Genomic DNA, 13,817 nt, shown 5'->3' on the forward strand with positions numbered 1-13,817 from the left:
CTTTGGTCAGAATATGTACAGTCAGTCCAGCTTAGATTTACAAGGCTGACAATTTATACTGAACAAACAATCACGCAAACTATGAATTATGGAAGAGCTGCAGCATCTGAAACTGACCACAGTGAACATTTGACAGATATACAGTACCACAGTGCTTCAGTTTCAGACTCACAGTTTGTCATGTCTTTTATGTACTGGGATTGTCTCTGTAAACTCACTATATGTTTTTTATCACTACTTTTTTTTTTTTTTTTTTTTTTTTAAATCAATTACTATAAATTTCCCATTTGAATTCCAGGCGACCCGACGTGGGGTCCCGACCCAAAGGTTGAAGAACACTACTTTAGTTCTATGCTTTTTGCTGGTTTTCTATATTCATGTCAGTCCTGTTTTTGCCGCTAGAGGCCGATATATGTCACAGAGTACTTCCATGATTAAACTACAGGCTGTTTGGACCTTCCCGGCTGCCGTCGCCGGTGTGGACTGGAGTTAGTGGAAGAAAGACACGGAACGACAGCGGTCGGTCCTCTGTAACAGAGCCGTCATCTGTCTGCGTAGCTGGTCACAAAAATGGCGAACGTGGTGCTGGAGTTTAAGGCTTCTGCCGGCGACTCCGAGCCACAGAACCGTCCGGTTCTAATCATCGGACAACATGCCAACTTGCAGCAAGTCAGCTGGAGCCAAATCAAAGGGAAACTGCAGCCGGTCGTTAGCAAAGAGGTAACGATGGAAAGATGATGGTAGTGTGACAGCTAACGTTAGCAGCAGGCTAACTTGAGCTCGGTAGGGTAAGCTAATGCAGTTAGCCTAACGGTCATTGGTTAAATAACGTCTAAAACTAAGGAAATATAGAGACCTGACGGTGGCAGAGGTTGGCTGGGTTAAAGAACTATTTCTGGCTCTTAACTTTGTAAATGAAATCTTCATAAGGTTTTTATTCAGGGAAAACAGACTTTCTATGACGTTCCGGAACAATGTTGCACCCAGATTTAACAACATGGTAATTATTAAGGCTAAAGTGGACATTTTCTGGCTTTAATAAGACCATGCAAAGAACCGATATTAGCTTGTTTTTATTGTTTTAAATCAAATAACGTAATGCTAAGTTCCTTAACTGAATGACATCCTGCCCATGTGTCAGAGGTTAGGGCTGTGAGAGGTCCAGAGGTCTGTTAAAGACATATAATCTGCTCTGGGATCAGTCGTGAGCTGCTGTCTGTCGTGCAAAGTCCTCAGAGGTGGTTGTGCAACACTGACTGGAAAGACACTTGAGAGTCTAAGTCTGGGAGGTCAAGGAAAGTGTCCTGACATTTATCCTCTGATAATGATTACTCCACAGAAACGTATTGTTCTGCTTTCTTTCATCACCCTAATTTTTCCTCAGTGTCTGTTCTGTCCCAATGTGACTGACACTAGAAAGCTGTAGATTTCCACAACAAACTTGCTTTTTAATGTGTAGGCCTCATCTGAATTGGTTGAGTCAAAAAGTTTGTATTAAAGTCAGTGCATAATCTAGGATAAGCAATTAATAAATAAGTTGCACTTCTTCCCACCCCTTTTCGGGCATGTAAATTAAACTATTGTGCTGTTCTTCTTTCTGAAATTGTCTTGATGATTTTTATATTACTGTTTATGTTTTACTTGTTCACATATATGTTAAATTTAATTGCATATTCAAAATAAATCATTCATTCATTCAGTGTATTCAATTAATTCAATTATGTTTTTGTTTTCTGAAATTCGCTGTCATCATAAAATCAAGATTGTACTTCTGAAGACCTTTATTGTTTAACAGAAATTTAGAATGCAAACTATTTGCATCTAGTAATATATTAACAGTGAATGTATTTTTCTTGTCGTATATGGTATAGAGATTTAGTACAAATAAAATATAACTTGCCTTTACCTCGTTTCCAGAACAATCGAATAAAATCATAAATGCTTTGTAACATTGACAAAAAAATCAAGATTTTATATCATCACTCAGCTGTACCTTCATCTATGCTTCTAAATAGAGCTGTTACAATAATAAAATGAGTGATGCAGATTAATTGTTCAGTAATAACAATTCATGGTGGATTGTTTGTTTCTGTTTAGTGTCTTAATTATAAAAGTGTAATAGATCTAATGAAGAAAATAACTGTTTATTAGCATTGTATACAGGACACACAAAAATGACATTTGTGTTTGCAGATTTAGCATAAATAACTATCCTGTTAGTGAAATATATAAATTATTACTAATAACAACAGGTACCAGTAGACATTGAGTACCTTGAGATGAAATGAGAAACTAAATAACGTAAAAGAGGATGCATCAAATTTCAGTGTCTGGAAAAAGATGTGAAAATTGTGATGAAATGACATATCTGCTAATTTTATCCAGCTGTTTTATAGAGGTTGAAGGAGACAGTTATCAATGTAAAACTAAATATTTTTCATTGGCTCTAATAATGGTGACAAGGCAATTGTGTAACAGTTGTGTCAGGCCTACTTCTGAGATCATAAACACTAACCTACAAATGGATCCTTGTTCCATCACAGAATTCCAGCCTCTCAAATATGAATTATTTTCTGTTTTATTTCCACTTCTATGACAATAGTGACCACACGTCTTTTGGTTTTGGGGCAAAAAGCTAATCAGTTAATAAAGAAAATGATCAACAGTGAAAGTAATCATTAGTTGGGTGTCAACTTTTGGCCAAATTGTTCTTGTAAACAGCAGCATCAGCCTAGAATTTCACAATCTGTGCTTTGCTGAATGCAACTAATAGAAAAACATGCCCACATACCTCCAAGATTGTTCAGATGATGGAGGCAGGGGGACATTCCTTGTGTAAATATGTTTAGAATTCCAATGATCCTAACATGTTTGTTTTGTCTCAGGTCTGGCAGGCAGCTCTTGGTGCTCTGAGCCCGAACCCCACGGACAGCTGCCCTTTGTACCTCAATAATTCTGTAGTGGCTGCTCTTCCTTCACGGGTCAGCAGACACAACAGCCCGGCGTCTGCCCACTTTGTCTCCCGTCTGGTTCGTTCCTGTCTGCCTGGAGGGAACAACCGCTGCATTGTGGTCAGTAATGTCACAAAAACTTTCATGTTAGAATTTGGAAGAAGTCGGAGACCACTCTGATCTAAAGAGCTGCTGTTTTGACAAGGATACTGGCTAACTTGGCTGTTTTTATCCTCCAGATGGTTTGTGAGCACTCAGATGTGTTCGCATCCTCCTGTGCCATCGCCAGGGCCTTTCCCATCTTCTCCCGTCGCTCTACATCATCACGCAGAGCTGAGAAGAAGCATGTCACAGTAGAGTTTTTGATCGTTGGACAAGATAGCAGTCCTCTGGATGCAGCAGAACTCAAGGTACCACATTTTGTTAGTTTTTTGTTTTGAGTATCACTTTAACATATTGAAGGTGCTGCACTTTGATTTCTCTGCACTCTGCTGTTCCTGAAGCATTATCTTTCTTTATTTTTAGTGTCTCTCCAGTGCTGCTGATGGAGTACGACTGGCTGCTCGCATTGTGGACACTCCATGCAATGAGATGAATACTGATCACTTTTTAGATGTAAGTCAAATGTTTTGCTTTTATTAGCCTTGCCACAAGACCAAAGCCTGGGAACCAGACTGATTTAGCCCCATTTAGACTGATCTACCCTTGGCTTTTATCAGACTAGGCCAGTCACAGCCGTTTGTCTTATGTAGGGTGTGTTTGATACAGTGATGGGCTGCATCGACCTGTGAGTCTTCAAGACAAGCGTTTGTTTTTTTCCTTGTTTGAAACGCTACAGTTGTGCAAAAGACACTTTCCTATAGATAACCAACAGTAACCTTTCATCTATAACTACTGAACTGTGTGTGAAAGACTAATGTGTAATATCCAATCCTTAGGTTCTGAATAGACCCTCTCATTTAGTTCCTCTTTGCTTCACTTGCCCATGCCACAGATCTTAATTTAATCAATTGTTGGCCAATTGGCTGGATACAGTGCAGTGATAAACAACCAAACAATACGAGACAAAGAGAGGTCAAAAAACGATGCAACTCCACTCTCATGTTTCCTGTTGCATGTCTACTTACAGCCTCATATATAGTGTCCAGAAGAAAATAAATGGTGAACAATTACGAAAAAACAAATAACTAATTCTCAAATACATATAACGAATGAAATTTCGTACATGCAATCATAAACCCATCCTAAAAGTTTCAAAATTCATAACATACTGTACATAAATTGCAAATATTTCTTAAAATGAATAAATGTTATGTAAATTACTGTGTTTAGATTCAGATTATTATTACCTCCGCCAAGGAGGTTATGTTTTTGCCAGCGTTGGTTTGTCTGTCTGTCTGTCTGTCTGTGTGCAAGATAACTCAAAAAGTTATGGAGGGATTTGGATGAAAATTTCAGGAATTGTTGATACTGGCACGGGGGGCCCCACTGATCTGCCTTGGCGGAGGTCTGCGCTCTTTGAGTGCTTCTAGTTTTCTTATGAAATGTGATTTTTTTCTTTTGTCTGTTAAGTTCATTTGGGTTCCTATAGCCAGCTTAGGGAGACTTTATACTTATACTTAATAATATTTATTTTTAAATAAAAAAAAATATATATGTTACCACAATTCTATTGCAGTTGATGTGGTTGAAATCTTCACTGAAATTCATGCAAATGTATTTTCTGATTGTTGAACAAGAAAAAACAAATTTAAAAAGGGAGTCAAACTTTATATTGAAGCCAAATCTGGGGCGATTGACAACATTTAAGTCTGGTGCCGCATCAATACCTTCCATAAACAAAGAACAAAACCCAGCACTCAATGCTGTAATTATTGAGAAGGCTGTGTTGGCTGTACTTCCAACAGGATTTATAGAGTCGATTTTACCAGGTTCCTCAACAGTCATACATTTCATTGCTCTGATTGGCTGTAGGTCTGTCCAGTTGCATCCAGAGGTATTTTGGTCTTTATAACACCCCATGGAAATCAAATTTATATTGTTAGGCTAAAGGGAAAACTTATGATTGGTAGGAATTCTTTGCTGAAGTCCTCTGACACAGAAATCTAATTGTCTTTTTAGGAGATCAAGGCTGTGGGAAATGAGTTAGGAATTACTCCAGTGATCATTCGTGGAGAGGAACTGAAACAAAGAGGCTTTGGAGGTAAGATGTCTGTAGATCCATGCCATTTGTTGTATTTTGGTGTAAGATTTGGGCCTTGTATTTGTATGAAAGGTTCCATAAGTTAATTAGAGTTTAAATTGGAAAGGAGAGTTATGCCACAATGTCTACATAATGGACGGAGACAGCTCTTTTTTTTTGTTAATAGATGACAATTGATAGATTAATATGTTTTGTTACAATCTGCTGTTACCACAGTTCACTATAAAATTACTTAACTTTTGCCTCAATTTCTGATATTTGGTTAATTTCATTAGAGCTCTTTAAAGTGTTATAATCATCTCTAAATTTGACCTTGCAGGGATTTATGGAGTTGGAAAAGCAGCAGAGCATCCTCCTGCCTTAGCAGTCTTGAGTCACACACCAGATGGTGCAACCCAAACCATCGCATGGGTAGGAAAGGGCATTGTGTACGACACTGGAGGACTCAGTATCAAGGGAAAGGTAAGATCCTATGGATAAGGGATACAAATAAATGACCTGCATTTCTCAGTGGTAGGGGCAAGTGTTTCCTCTGTGCTGTCAATCAGGTCACTATTCTTGAGTTTCTGGTCAAGTGTTTTATGCTCTGGGTTGCTTTACACCTTTCACACTGCTACATTTAAAAAGCTCTTTAGCTCTGCAGTCGTCTCTGTGATCCCTGAACCTGCATCTGTTAACTTAAGCTCTAAGCCTATTCCTAGCACTCTGTTCACATGAGATCACTGTTACAGTTCACGTAGTTCACATATGCAACTAGAAGGTCACTACACAACTAGAAGCCCATGTCCTACGTCTCCACCAATCTTCATGAAAATCTGATGCACAATTTTGATGATAAACAAACATAGTAATGGGAAAACATGATCTTGGTGGAGGGAATTCAGACACATGGTATCTGCTGGTTCTTAAAAGGACTCAAATCCAGTAATCTAAATTTTAGGTCTTAAAAATGTATTGCATAATAGTATAAAGGCATTAGAGTCATATGGGACTTAGAAATAGCCACCATCCAGTTCCTACCATAACACCAATAAGTCCAGCTCTACTGTGCTGGAATGTGAAATAGGTCTTAAATTGCATTCATGATGCATTTGTGGAATTTAACTCATTGAAACCTGCAAATAAGAAGGCCCATTCACTCAGTAGATTCAGTAATGTGTGAAGATTATATTGTTTATAGACTGATGGGTTGTTATTAAATGCATCCCACAAATGCATTATTACGTGTGGCTTCAGAAATTTAAGTTAGTCATATAACTTTTTTTTAATCTTTTAATTTTCTTTAGACCACAATGCCAGGAATGAAGAGAGACTGTGGTGGAGCTGCTGCTATTTTGGGAGCTTTCAAAGCTACTATTAAACAGGTGAGCTGTCGTTTTGGATTATCTCAAAGCTGATGTTTGACCGACCTCTACAGCTCCGCTTTTTTTAATCAGACTGTTGTGAGAATCATGGGTGCCTTCCTCTTCGTTTCAGGGCTTTAAGGATAATCTCCATGCAGTATTTTGCCTTGCAGAGAATTCAGTTGGACCCACAGCCACTCGACCTGATGATATCCACACTCTGTACTCTGGAAAGTGAGTCTTTGGAAATATGTTGGTATTTTTAAATAATTTTATAGTTGATTTTTGCTTTGTATGCATTATATTCTAAATTTTTACTTGTGAGTTGTATGCTTTATTCCCAAGGACAGTGGAGATCAACAACACTGATGCAGAAGGCAGGCTGGTGCTTGCTGATGGAGTGGTGTATGCCTGCAAAGACCTGTCAGCTGATATCATCCTCGATATGGCCACATTGACAGGGGCTCAGGTTGGTGACTCCTCTTACCAACTGTTATTAAACCTCCCACATTAAAGGAGTGGTATTTTGCTTTTTTAAAATGGAATTATACATTTTAAAACATTTCCATGTGGTCTACATAAACTGTAAATGCTATATTTGGGTCTGAGTTCTTCATTAATTAAACTCCACAGGCCCATCTTCAACCCTATTTCTGAGTAATGACGCAAGAAAAGTTGTTGTGAGCGCTGGCGCTTTAAATGCAAATGAGCCACTTCACACCCCGCCCCCTCCAGTTAGTTGACCGTGCTGCTCTGTCCCGTTCAGCCACTTGTGTTCGTTAATACAACCAACAACTAAACATTTTAGATAATCGGTCAAAGTTTGGACATATTTTCAGTATGGACTACAACCGCTGCTGCTGCTGCCAAACAATTATAGCGTACTCAGAGAAATGTTCGTCAGGAGTCTTGACCTTATATGTACAAATGTCGTGATGGAACTAGTTATAGATGCAACAAATTAAGCCGGAATTGAAACAGGTGGTAGAAATCAACTCAATTTTTGCTAACACTATTAGGGTCCCCAAATACACAAATAAATGTACCAAAGACTAATTAAAGTTGGTTTAGGAAAATATGACCCCTTTAAGTGTCCGCTGAGGTGTTTTTAATCTCTATTTCCACTCAGTAGATAATAGCTTTAACAGACACTGCTGCTGGCATTTGTGTGTAGTTTTATTAGTTTCCCTCATGCCAAAGCTGACAGGGAATTCATCTAACTGATATTGCTTGTGGTTTTTTTGTCCATCCAGGGCATCTCCACAGGGAAGTACCACGCTGCTGTGATGACTAACAGTGAGCAGTGGGAAGCTGCATGTGTGCGTGCTGGTCGTAGCAGTGGAGATCTGGCTCACCCTCTGGTTTACTGCCCCGAGCTGCACTTCACCGAGTTTACCTCTGCCATGGCTGACATGAAAAACTCTGTGGCTGTAAGTAACAGTAACAAAGATGGAGTAATAGTGTGACTGGTGTAGGAGGAACTTTCAAGTACAGTGTTTATAATTATAGGGTTTTTTTTCTGAGTCAGAGAGAAAGAAGCTGTGCATTTCAGAAGTTCTAATAATAATGTGACAAAGAAAATGACAGTTATTTATTTATTTTTTTAACTTATTGTATTTAGATTTTTTTTAAATATTATACAACCCATACATATTTATATTTACATTACAATTTCAGATACATTTTCAATCTACGTCTCTCCAATTCCTCCCAGATGCATATCAACATATCACAATCCACTGAGTTGATCCCTGTTGTTATTCAATGTTTAAGGTCATCGAGGCAGCCATTCAGAACTTAGAAAACTCCACTTTCAATTGGTCACTGACTGACGATGCTTGAGAACTGAAGCAGTGCGTTATGAAATCGGTTCATTCTTTATGAATAACGCTGTACAACTACCAACCAAACAAATGCCCAAAGCAAATTATCAACGTAAATTAACCAAAACAAAAAAGAAATTTATACTGTTATACAAAAGATATACATAATATAATTTGTGTTATCTAAACATCCAAAAACGAGTGGAAAGAAATAAACACTTATTTAATCCCACCCTTTTTAATAACTATTTCAACCTCCTGACATTCCTCTAAGATGCAAGTACATAGTTATTCATATCCTCAACAAAACAATGATCATCCCACCAGAGAAAGAGAAAAAAAATACCCACAACAATATTATTATTACTTTTTTCCCCTCACTGAAAAAATAAACGGGAGAAAGCCCACCCATATTCAAACATTTTGGTCCCCCATATCTCAACAAAATCATTTCTTTATTCCTCTGTTTAAATTGAAATACGTTTGGGTAATTGTTTTAACTCTACGTTCATGCCATTTCCCAACTTTACCAAACACTACATCAAGTGTGCAAAATCTGAGAATATATGTCAAATTTACTGTGATTTTAGATTTAATGATCATCTCTATTTCCACACAGATTTTAGTCAATTCTGCACCAATAGGTCTCACTCAGAAGAATGCTTTTTCTACGTCCTAATCGTGAACTCACAAAATTGCTGGCATCCTTTGCTCATCAAAATTAACCTATAAACATTGACTTTAGTGGCTCTGTTTATCATGTGATATCTTTGTTGTTGCTCTTTTCCTCATGTGGTTCAGTTTAGGACTTTGACCCATTCACTCTCTGCTACTGACCCCTTTATGTATATATGGGACATTTAGAGTTTGTGTCACACCCACTGTACACACTTGGAAACAGACTGATCTTCAGTTAGCTGTCTTCTGCAAACGCAACACTAGATGCCACCAAATTCTATATAGTGATCTGTCAACACATTTCAGGGTTTAAACAGTGAAAACAAAGCCAATTCTAACAAATTAATATAAACACTAATATCAAAATGTACCAGTTATTTTTTATACTATAATTTGCTCTGCTTCCATTTCCCATTTTCTTGATATCTTTCCTGCTCTTTGCTCCTGTCAGTCTAGATTTTCCCAGATGTGGAACTGATTTCTTTATCATAAACAAAAGTTATGTACCCACCTCTCATCTACTACACATTACTAATACCAGAACTAATGCAACTTCTATGGTTTGTGGTTGATGCATCTTCCATCAAACAAAGTGATTATTGTTTGGAATAAAATAAATTAGTTGGTGGTGCTTCACTGGGTCAAAAAACACAAAATGTAAATGTGTTTAAAGGATTCAGGCACTCCTCAAGGCCAGGGACAGAATATATGAAAAATAAAAAGATAAAACAAACTGTTGCAAACAATATTCATCAGTGTTCAGTTAGAGGTACCAGAGTGCCTCAGACTTGTTTATATCTATTATTGTATATACAAAGGAATATTATGTTATTTTTTTAATTTATTGGTAGGTTTTAGTAGATAGAAAATAAGCAAAAGGAGGAAAAGATAATGAATTACATGCAACAAAAGCCCAAGGATTAGCCATACAATCACAGTAATATTAAAATTTGCTTAATTTAGGCTGAACTTTACTTATTTGGCAATAAAATCTTCAACAAAGCAAGTAGAACTTGTGATTTTTTTTTTTTGGAGACTGGCTGAAGTTTGTCATGTTCTTCTTGTGCTTTGACAGGACCGTGAGAATGCCCAGAGCTCCTGCGCTGGTCTCTTCATTGGTTCCCACTTGGGCTTTGACTGGCCGGGGGTCTGGGTCCATGTTGACATCGCCTCTCCTGTCCATGCTGTGAGTAATTGGGGAGTTTTTTCTGCAAACTGTTCACCCTTTAATGAGTCAGTCCTAAGATTGTGCCTTGAGAATATTAAATATTAATTAGAATCTGATTTATTGCGAGTGTTGCCGTATGTTATATTTTTTGCAATGTTCAACCAGCTGCATATTTGTTGGTTTGTCGTGTCAGCAGCACAAAGGAGTGTTAGACTTTAAAGTACGGCATCTGAGTCAGTTGGTAAACATGTCCAGACTGAACTTCTTCACAGTTTGTGCCTGTTGGTGTGGGTTATGGACGATATAACACACATGACGTAGCGGCTAACAAGTTCCTGCAAACTCCAGGCTACTGATTAACTGACTCTGAGCAAAGGCATTTGAATGCATTCTCTAAACTGTAAATTCATTTGTTTCTGCATATGGAATTTTCCACATCTGTATAATGAAATAATAAAACCATAGTTGAGACAAATACTGGTAAATGAATGAAATGTCATGTGATGATCACTTGATGTTGAAATGTTTTTTCATGTCCTGCTCAAACTAGTTGAGCCAGTATTTTAACTTCCTCTTTCAAGACACTAGTGTTTTTATAAAACCTGAAACACTTTAGAACATGGGTGTCAAACTCATTTACATTCAGGGGCCACATGCAGCCCAGTATAATCCAAAGTGGGCCAGACCAGTATAGTAATACTATGATAACCTGTAAGTAATGTCAACTCCAAACTTTTTTCTATGTTTTTGAGTGAAAGAATGAAAATTTCATTAAGGAAATGAAGCAAAATGTTTACATCTACAAACTATCCTAAAAAAAAAAATAGGAATAACATGAACAACCTGAAATTTCTTAAGAAAAAAAGTATAATTTTAATAATATTATGTCTCAGTTTATCATTTACACGTGTATTGCAATTTATAGATCACAGTGGATCTACAAATACACAAAACATTTAGTAACAGGCAGAATAATGTTCAAATTGCACTTAAATCTCTTAAGACATTTAAGGTTCACATTTTTTCTGAAAATTGTAAGCGTAAACATTTTCATGTAATTTTACTTTTTACACTAAAACAAAGACAAAAATTTTGATTTGTCATTATTTATAGGTTATTATAGTATTTTACTGGTCTGACCCACTTCAGATCATATTGGTCTGTATGTGGAACCTGAACTAAAATAATTTTGACACCACTGATTGTTAATATCTTCAGTGTATTTTTTGCATTTCACAAGTATATCCCATGGGCTGGATCGGACCCCATGGTAGCCAGTTTTGGCCTGCAGGCCATATGTTTGACACCCCTGCTTTAGAAGGCAGCAAGAGCAGCAGAGCAACAGGGAAGCACAATAAGTGGTGCTTGACTTCGCTGTGCACCAGACACTAGTCTTACTTTAAAAGGTCACATGAGGAGATTTTATATCAGTTTTAGGTTTCAGTGAAGTCGACTGGTTCTGAAAATGCAGTTACAGTATGACTACAGTAATGACACTGGTTGGATGTGTGTCCACAGGGGGAGCGCGCCACAGGTTTTGGCGTTGCTTTGCTCATGGCCCTCTTCGGTCAAGCATCCGATGACTCCATGCTAAACCAGGTGTCTCCTTTGGGCGCAACCACCTCTGTGTCAGAGGACCAGATGGAGCGTGACTGCAAAAGGAGAAGACTGGTCTGAAACGTAAAGATCGCTTTACTCCTGACCCCGACTGCTCCGCTGCCACCACACCTGATCTTTTGAAGCATCTGTTTAAAATTCTGATATTTTATAACTGTGATTTAACTTTCTGTGAGTTTGACTTCATTAAATAAATCAAATGATCATGCAGTCATCAGTTAATTGGATACGTGAACCAGATGTTTAACCAGATGTGCTGCTTTACATGATTATGATAAACACATGCTCTTAATTTCCTCTTGACTCAGCTCTTTCTACACTGGTCGCCTCTGTAGCACCACAGATGCTCTAAATCAAGCTGCATTGACAATTAGAAAATAAGCAGCTGGTTTATTTTCACCACCTTCAGTGTTTTTTTGTTTTTTTTTTGCAGCCATGATTCTTTGTAATCATCTATTTTTTGCAATCTGTTTCAAGTTGTACCTCAAAACATAAACCTTGTTTATTCTGTTGTAAATGAATCTTTTACAGAAAGAAATTATCAAGGATTATGCCACACTTATCGTCTTACACATATTGTAAAATCCTGGATCTGGATCAGTAAAGCGATGTATTTTGGTTAACCACTGCACTTTGTATTCATCATCCTGACTGTAGTTGGACTGTGGAGTGCACATGATGTGATCTGTGGACCAAACTGATGACTGTGACAATGTAGTCAGATCAATTATTGACAAGAAATGCCACATACACTTTGTGAGCACAAAATACACTTCCAAGATGTGAACTGTGAGTTGAAATACTAGATTCCATTGCAAGTATGTTTTTTTCACCCTTGTGACAATCATCTTGTCCTTAAATAAAGGCGGTGCCATCTGAACTTAGTGTGCATGTGAAGTTAAACGGAGAAAAGGTTTTGGTTCAGTTCACTTATTGATTTTATACAGAATCACAACTTTTTTCCTCTCACCAGTAATTAGGTTTGATGTTCGACTCCTCAAACATTGGTATTTAACCACCAAACACCAGGATTTGTAGATGTTTAAACTCTGAGCTCTTTCTACCAGTGCCTTCATTTTGTTTTGGGGAAACCTGTAATTTGCAGCAACTTTAACCTTTAAAGACTTTAAGCTATTTTTCTGGCAACTTCCAAATGAACTTCTCCCTACATTTAACTTTTTCCTATGTCATTCATTACCTTTAATTCTACTAATGTCCCCTGCATTTTGCAAAAGGGACTTTTCCAGCAAAAATACCTCATTAACTGAACACAAAAACAAGTGTCTTCGACCACTGTCATTTTGTCAGTTTACATGGGTTTTACTGGAAAATAAATATTGAATCATATCTGATGAAAATGGAACAGCATTAGTGGTTCATAAGCTATTAAATGTTTTACATCAGTTCCTGTTTTCTGAGCTCACGAAAAGTTGTTTTAAAGGTATGCATTTTTTTTTTTTTTTTTTTTTTTACAAGACAGCAACACTGAAAACTGGAGATCAGTGAAGTTCATTTGTGTGTTATGATCTCAGAATATGATTTATTGATGTAGATTAAACTACCAAAAGTAATACACAATAGTAGTATGTAAAATTAATATGTAATAGTGTGAAGTTTTAATCCATAGCCTTAAAATGAGACATAAAACAAATGTAAAATACTGAAGGGGAACATTTTACTGCACAACGACTGTTTTTACTTTTCACACTACACACATACAGTACATTTATTCACTTGTAGTGGAGCATTAGTGCTTACGTAATGGATCTGATTACTTCTTTCCTGTGTCTGACCTTAAAACAGGATTTGAATTAGCTCAGATTTTTTTTTTTTTATTATTAAACTTTTTATTAGTAGAAAGGTGAGTTATACATGTTGCTCCTCAGTATGTCAGTAAATCATAACAAAGTCAATACTAAAAAGAAAGTATTTGAATAGTTAAAATAAAATAAACTAATTAATTTAAAAAATAAAAGAAAGAAAAAAAAATATATACTCATACATACATACATATATACACATACACATCATTAC

The 13,817-nt window shown here is 37.0% G+C and overlaps 1 protein-coding gene across 1 annotated transcript; it reads left to right on the forward strand.

Moving 5' to 3' along the window:
* The first annotated feature begins 484 nt into the window (after positions 1–484).
* Positions 485–12,663, forward strand: npepl1 (aminopeptidase like 1). The gene is made up of 12 exons (XM_030134095.1): positions 485–720; positions 2,886–3,071; positions 3,191–3,361; positions 3,477–3,566; positions 5,073–5,154; positions 5,474–5,616; positions 6,441–6,518; positions 6,631–6,731; positions 6,843–6,966; positions 7,751–7,927; positions 10,074–10,184; positions 11,685–12,663. The coding sequence occupies exons 1-12, from the start codon at positions 571–573 to the stop codon at positions 11,841–11,843; spliced, it is 1,572 nt and encodes a 523-aa protein (XP_029989955.1). The 5' UTR covers positions 485–570; the 3' UTR covers positions 11,844–12,663.
* Positions 12,664–13,817: the final 1,154 nt, after the last annotated feature.

Source organism: Sphaeramia orbicularis, chromosome 5, assembly GCF_902148855.1.
Source record: "Sphaeramia orbicularis chromosome 5, fSphaOr1.1, whole genome shotgun sequence".
NCBI lineage: Eukaryota > Metazoa > Chordata > Actinopteri > Kurtiformes > Apogonidae > Sphaeramia > Sphaeramia orbicularis.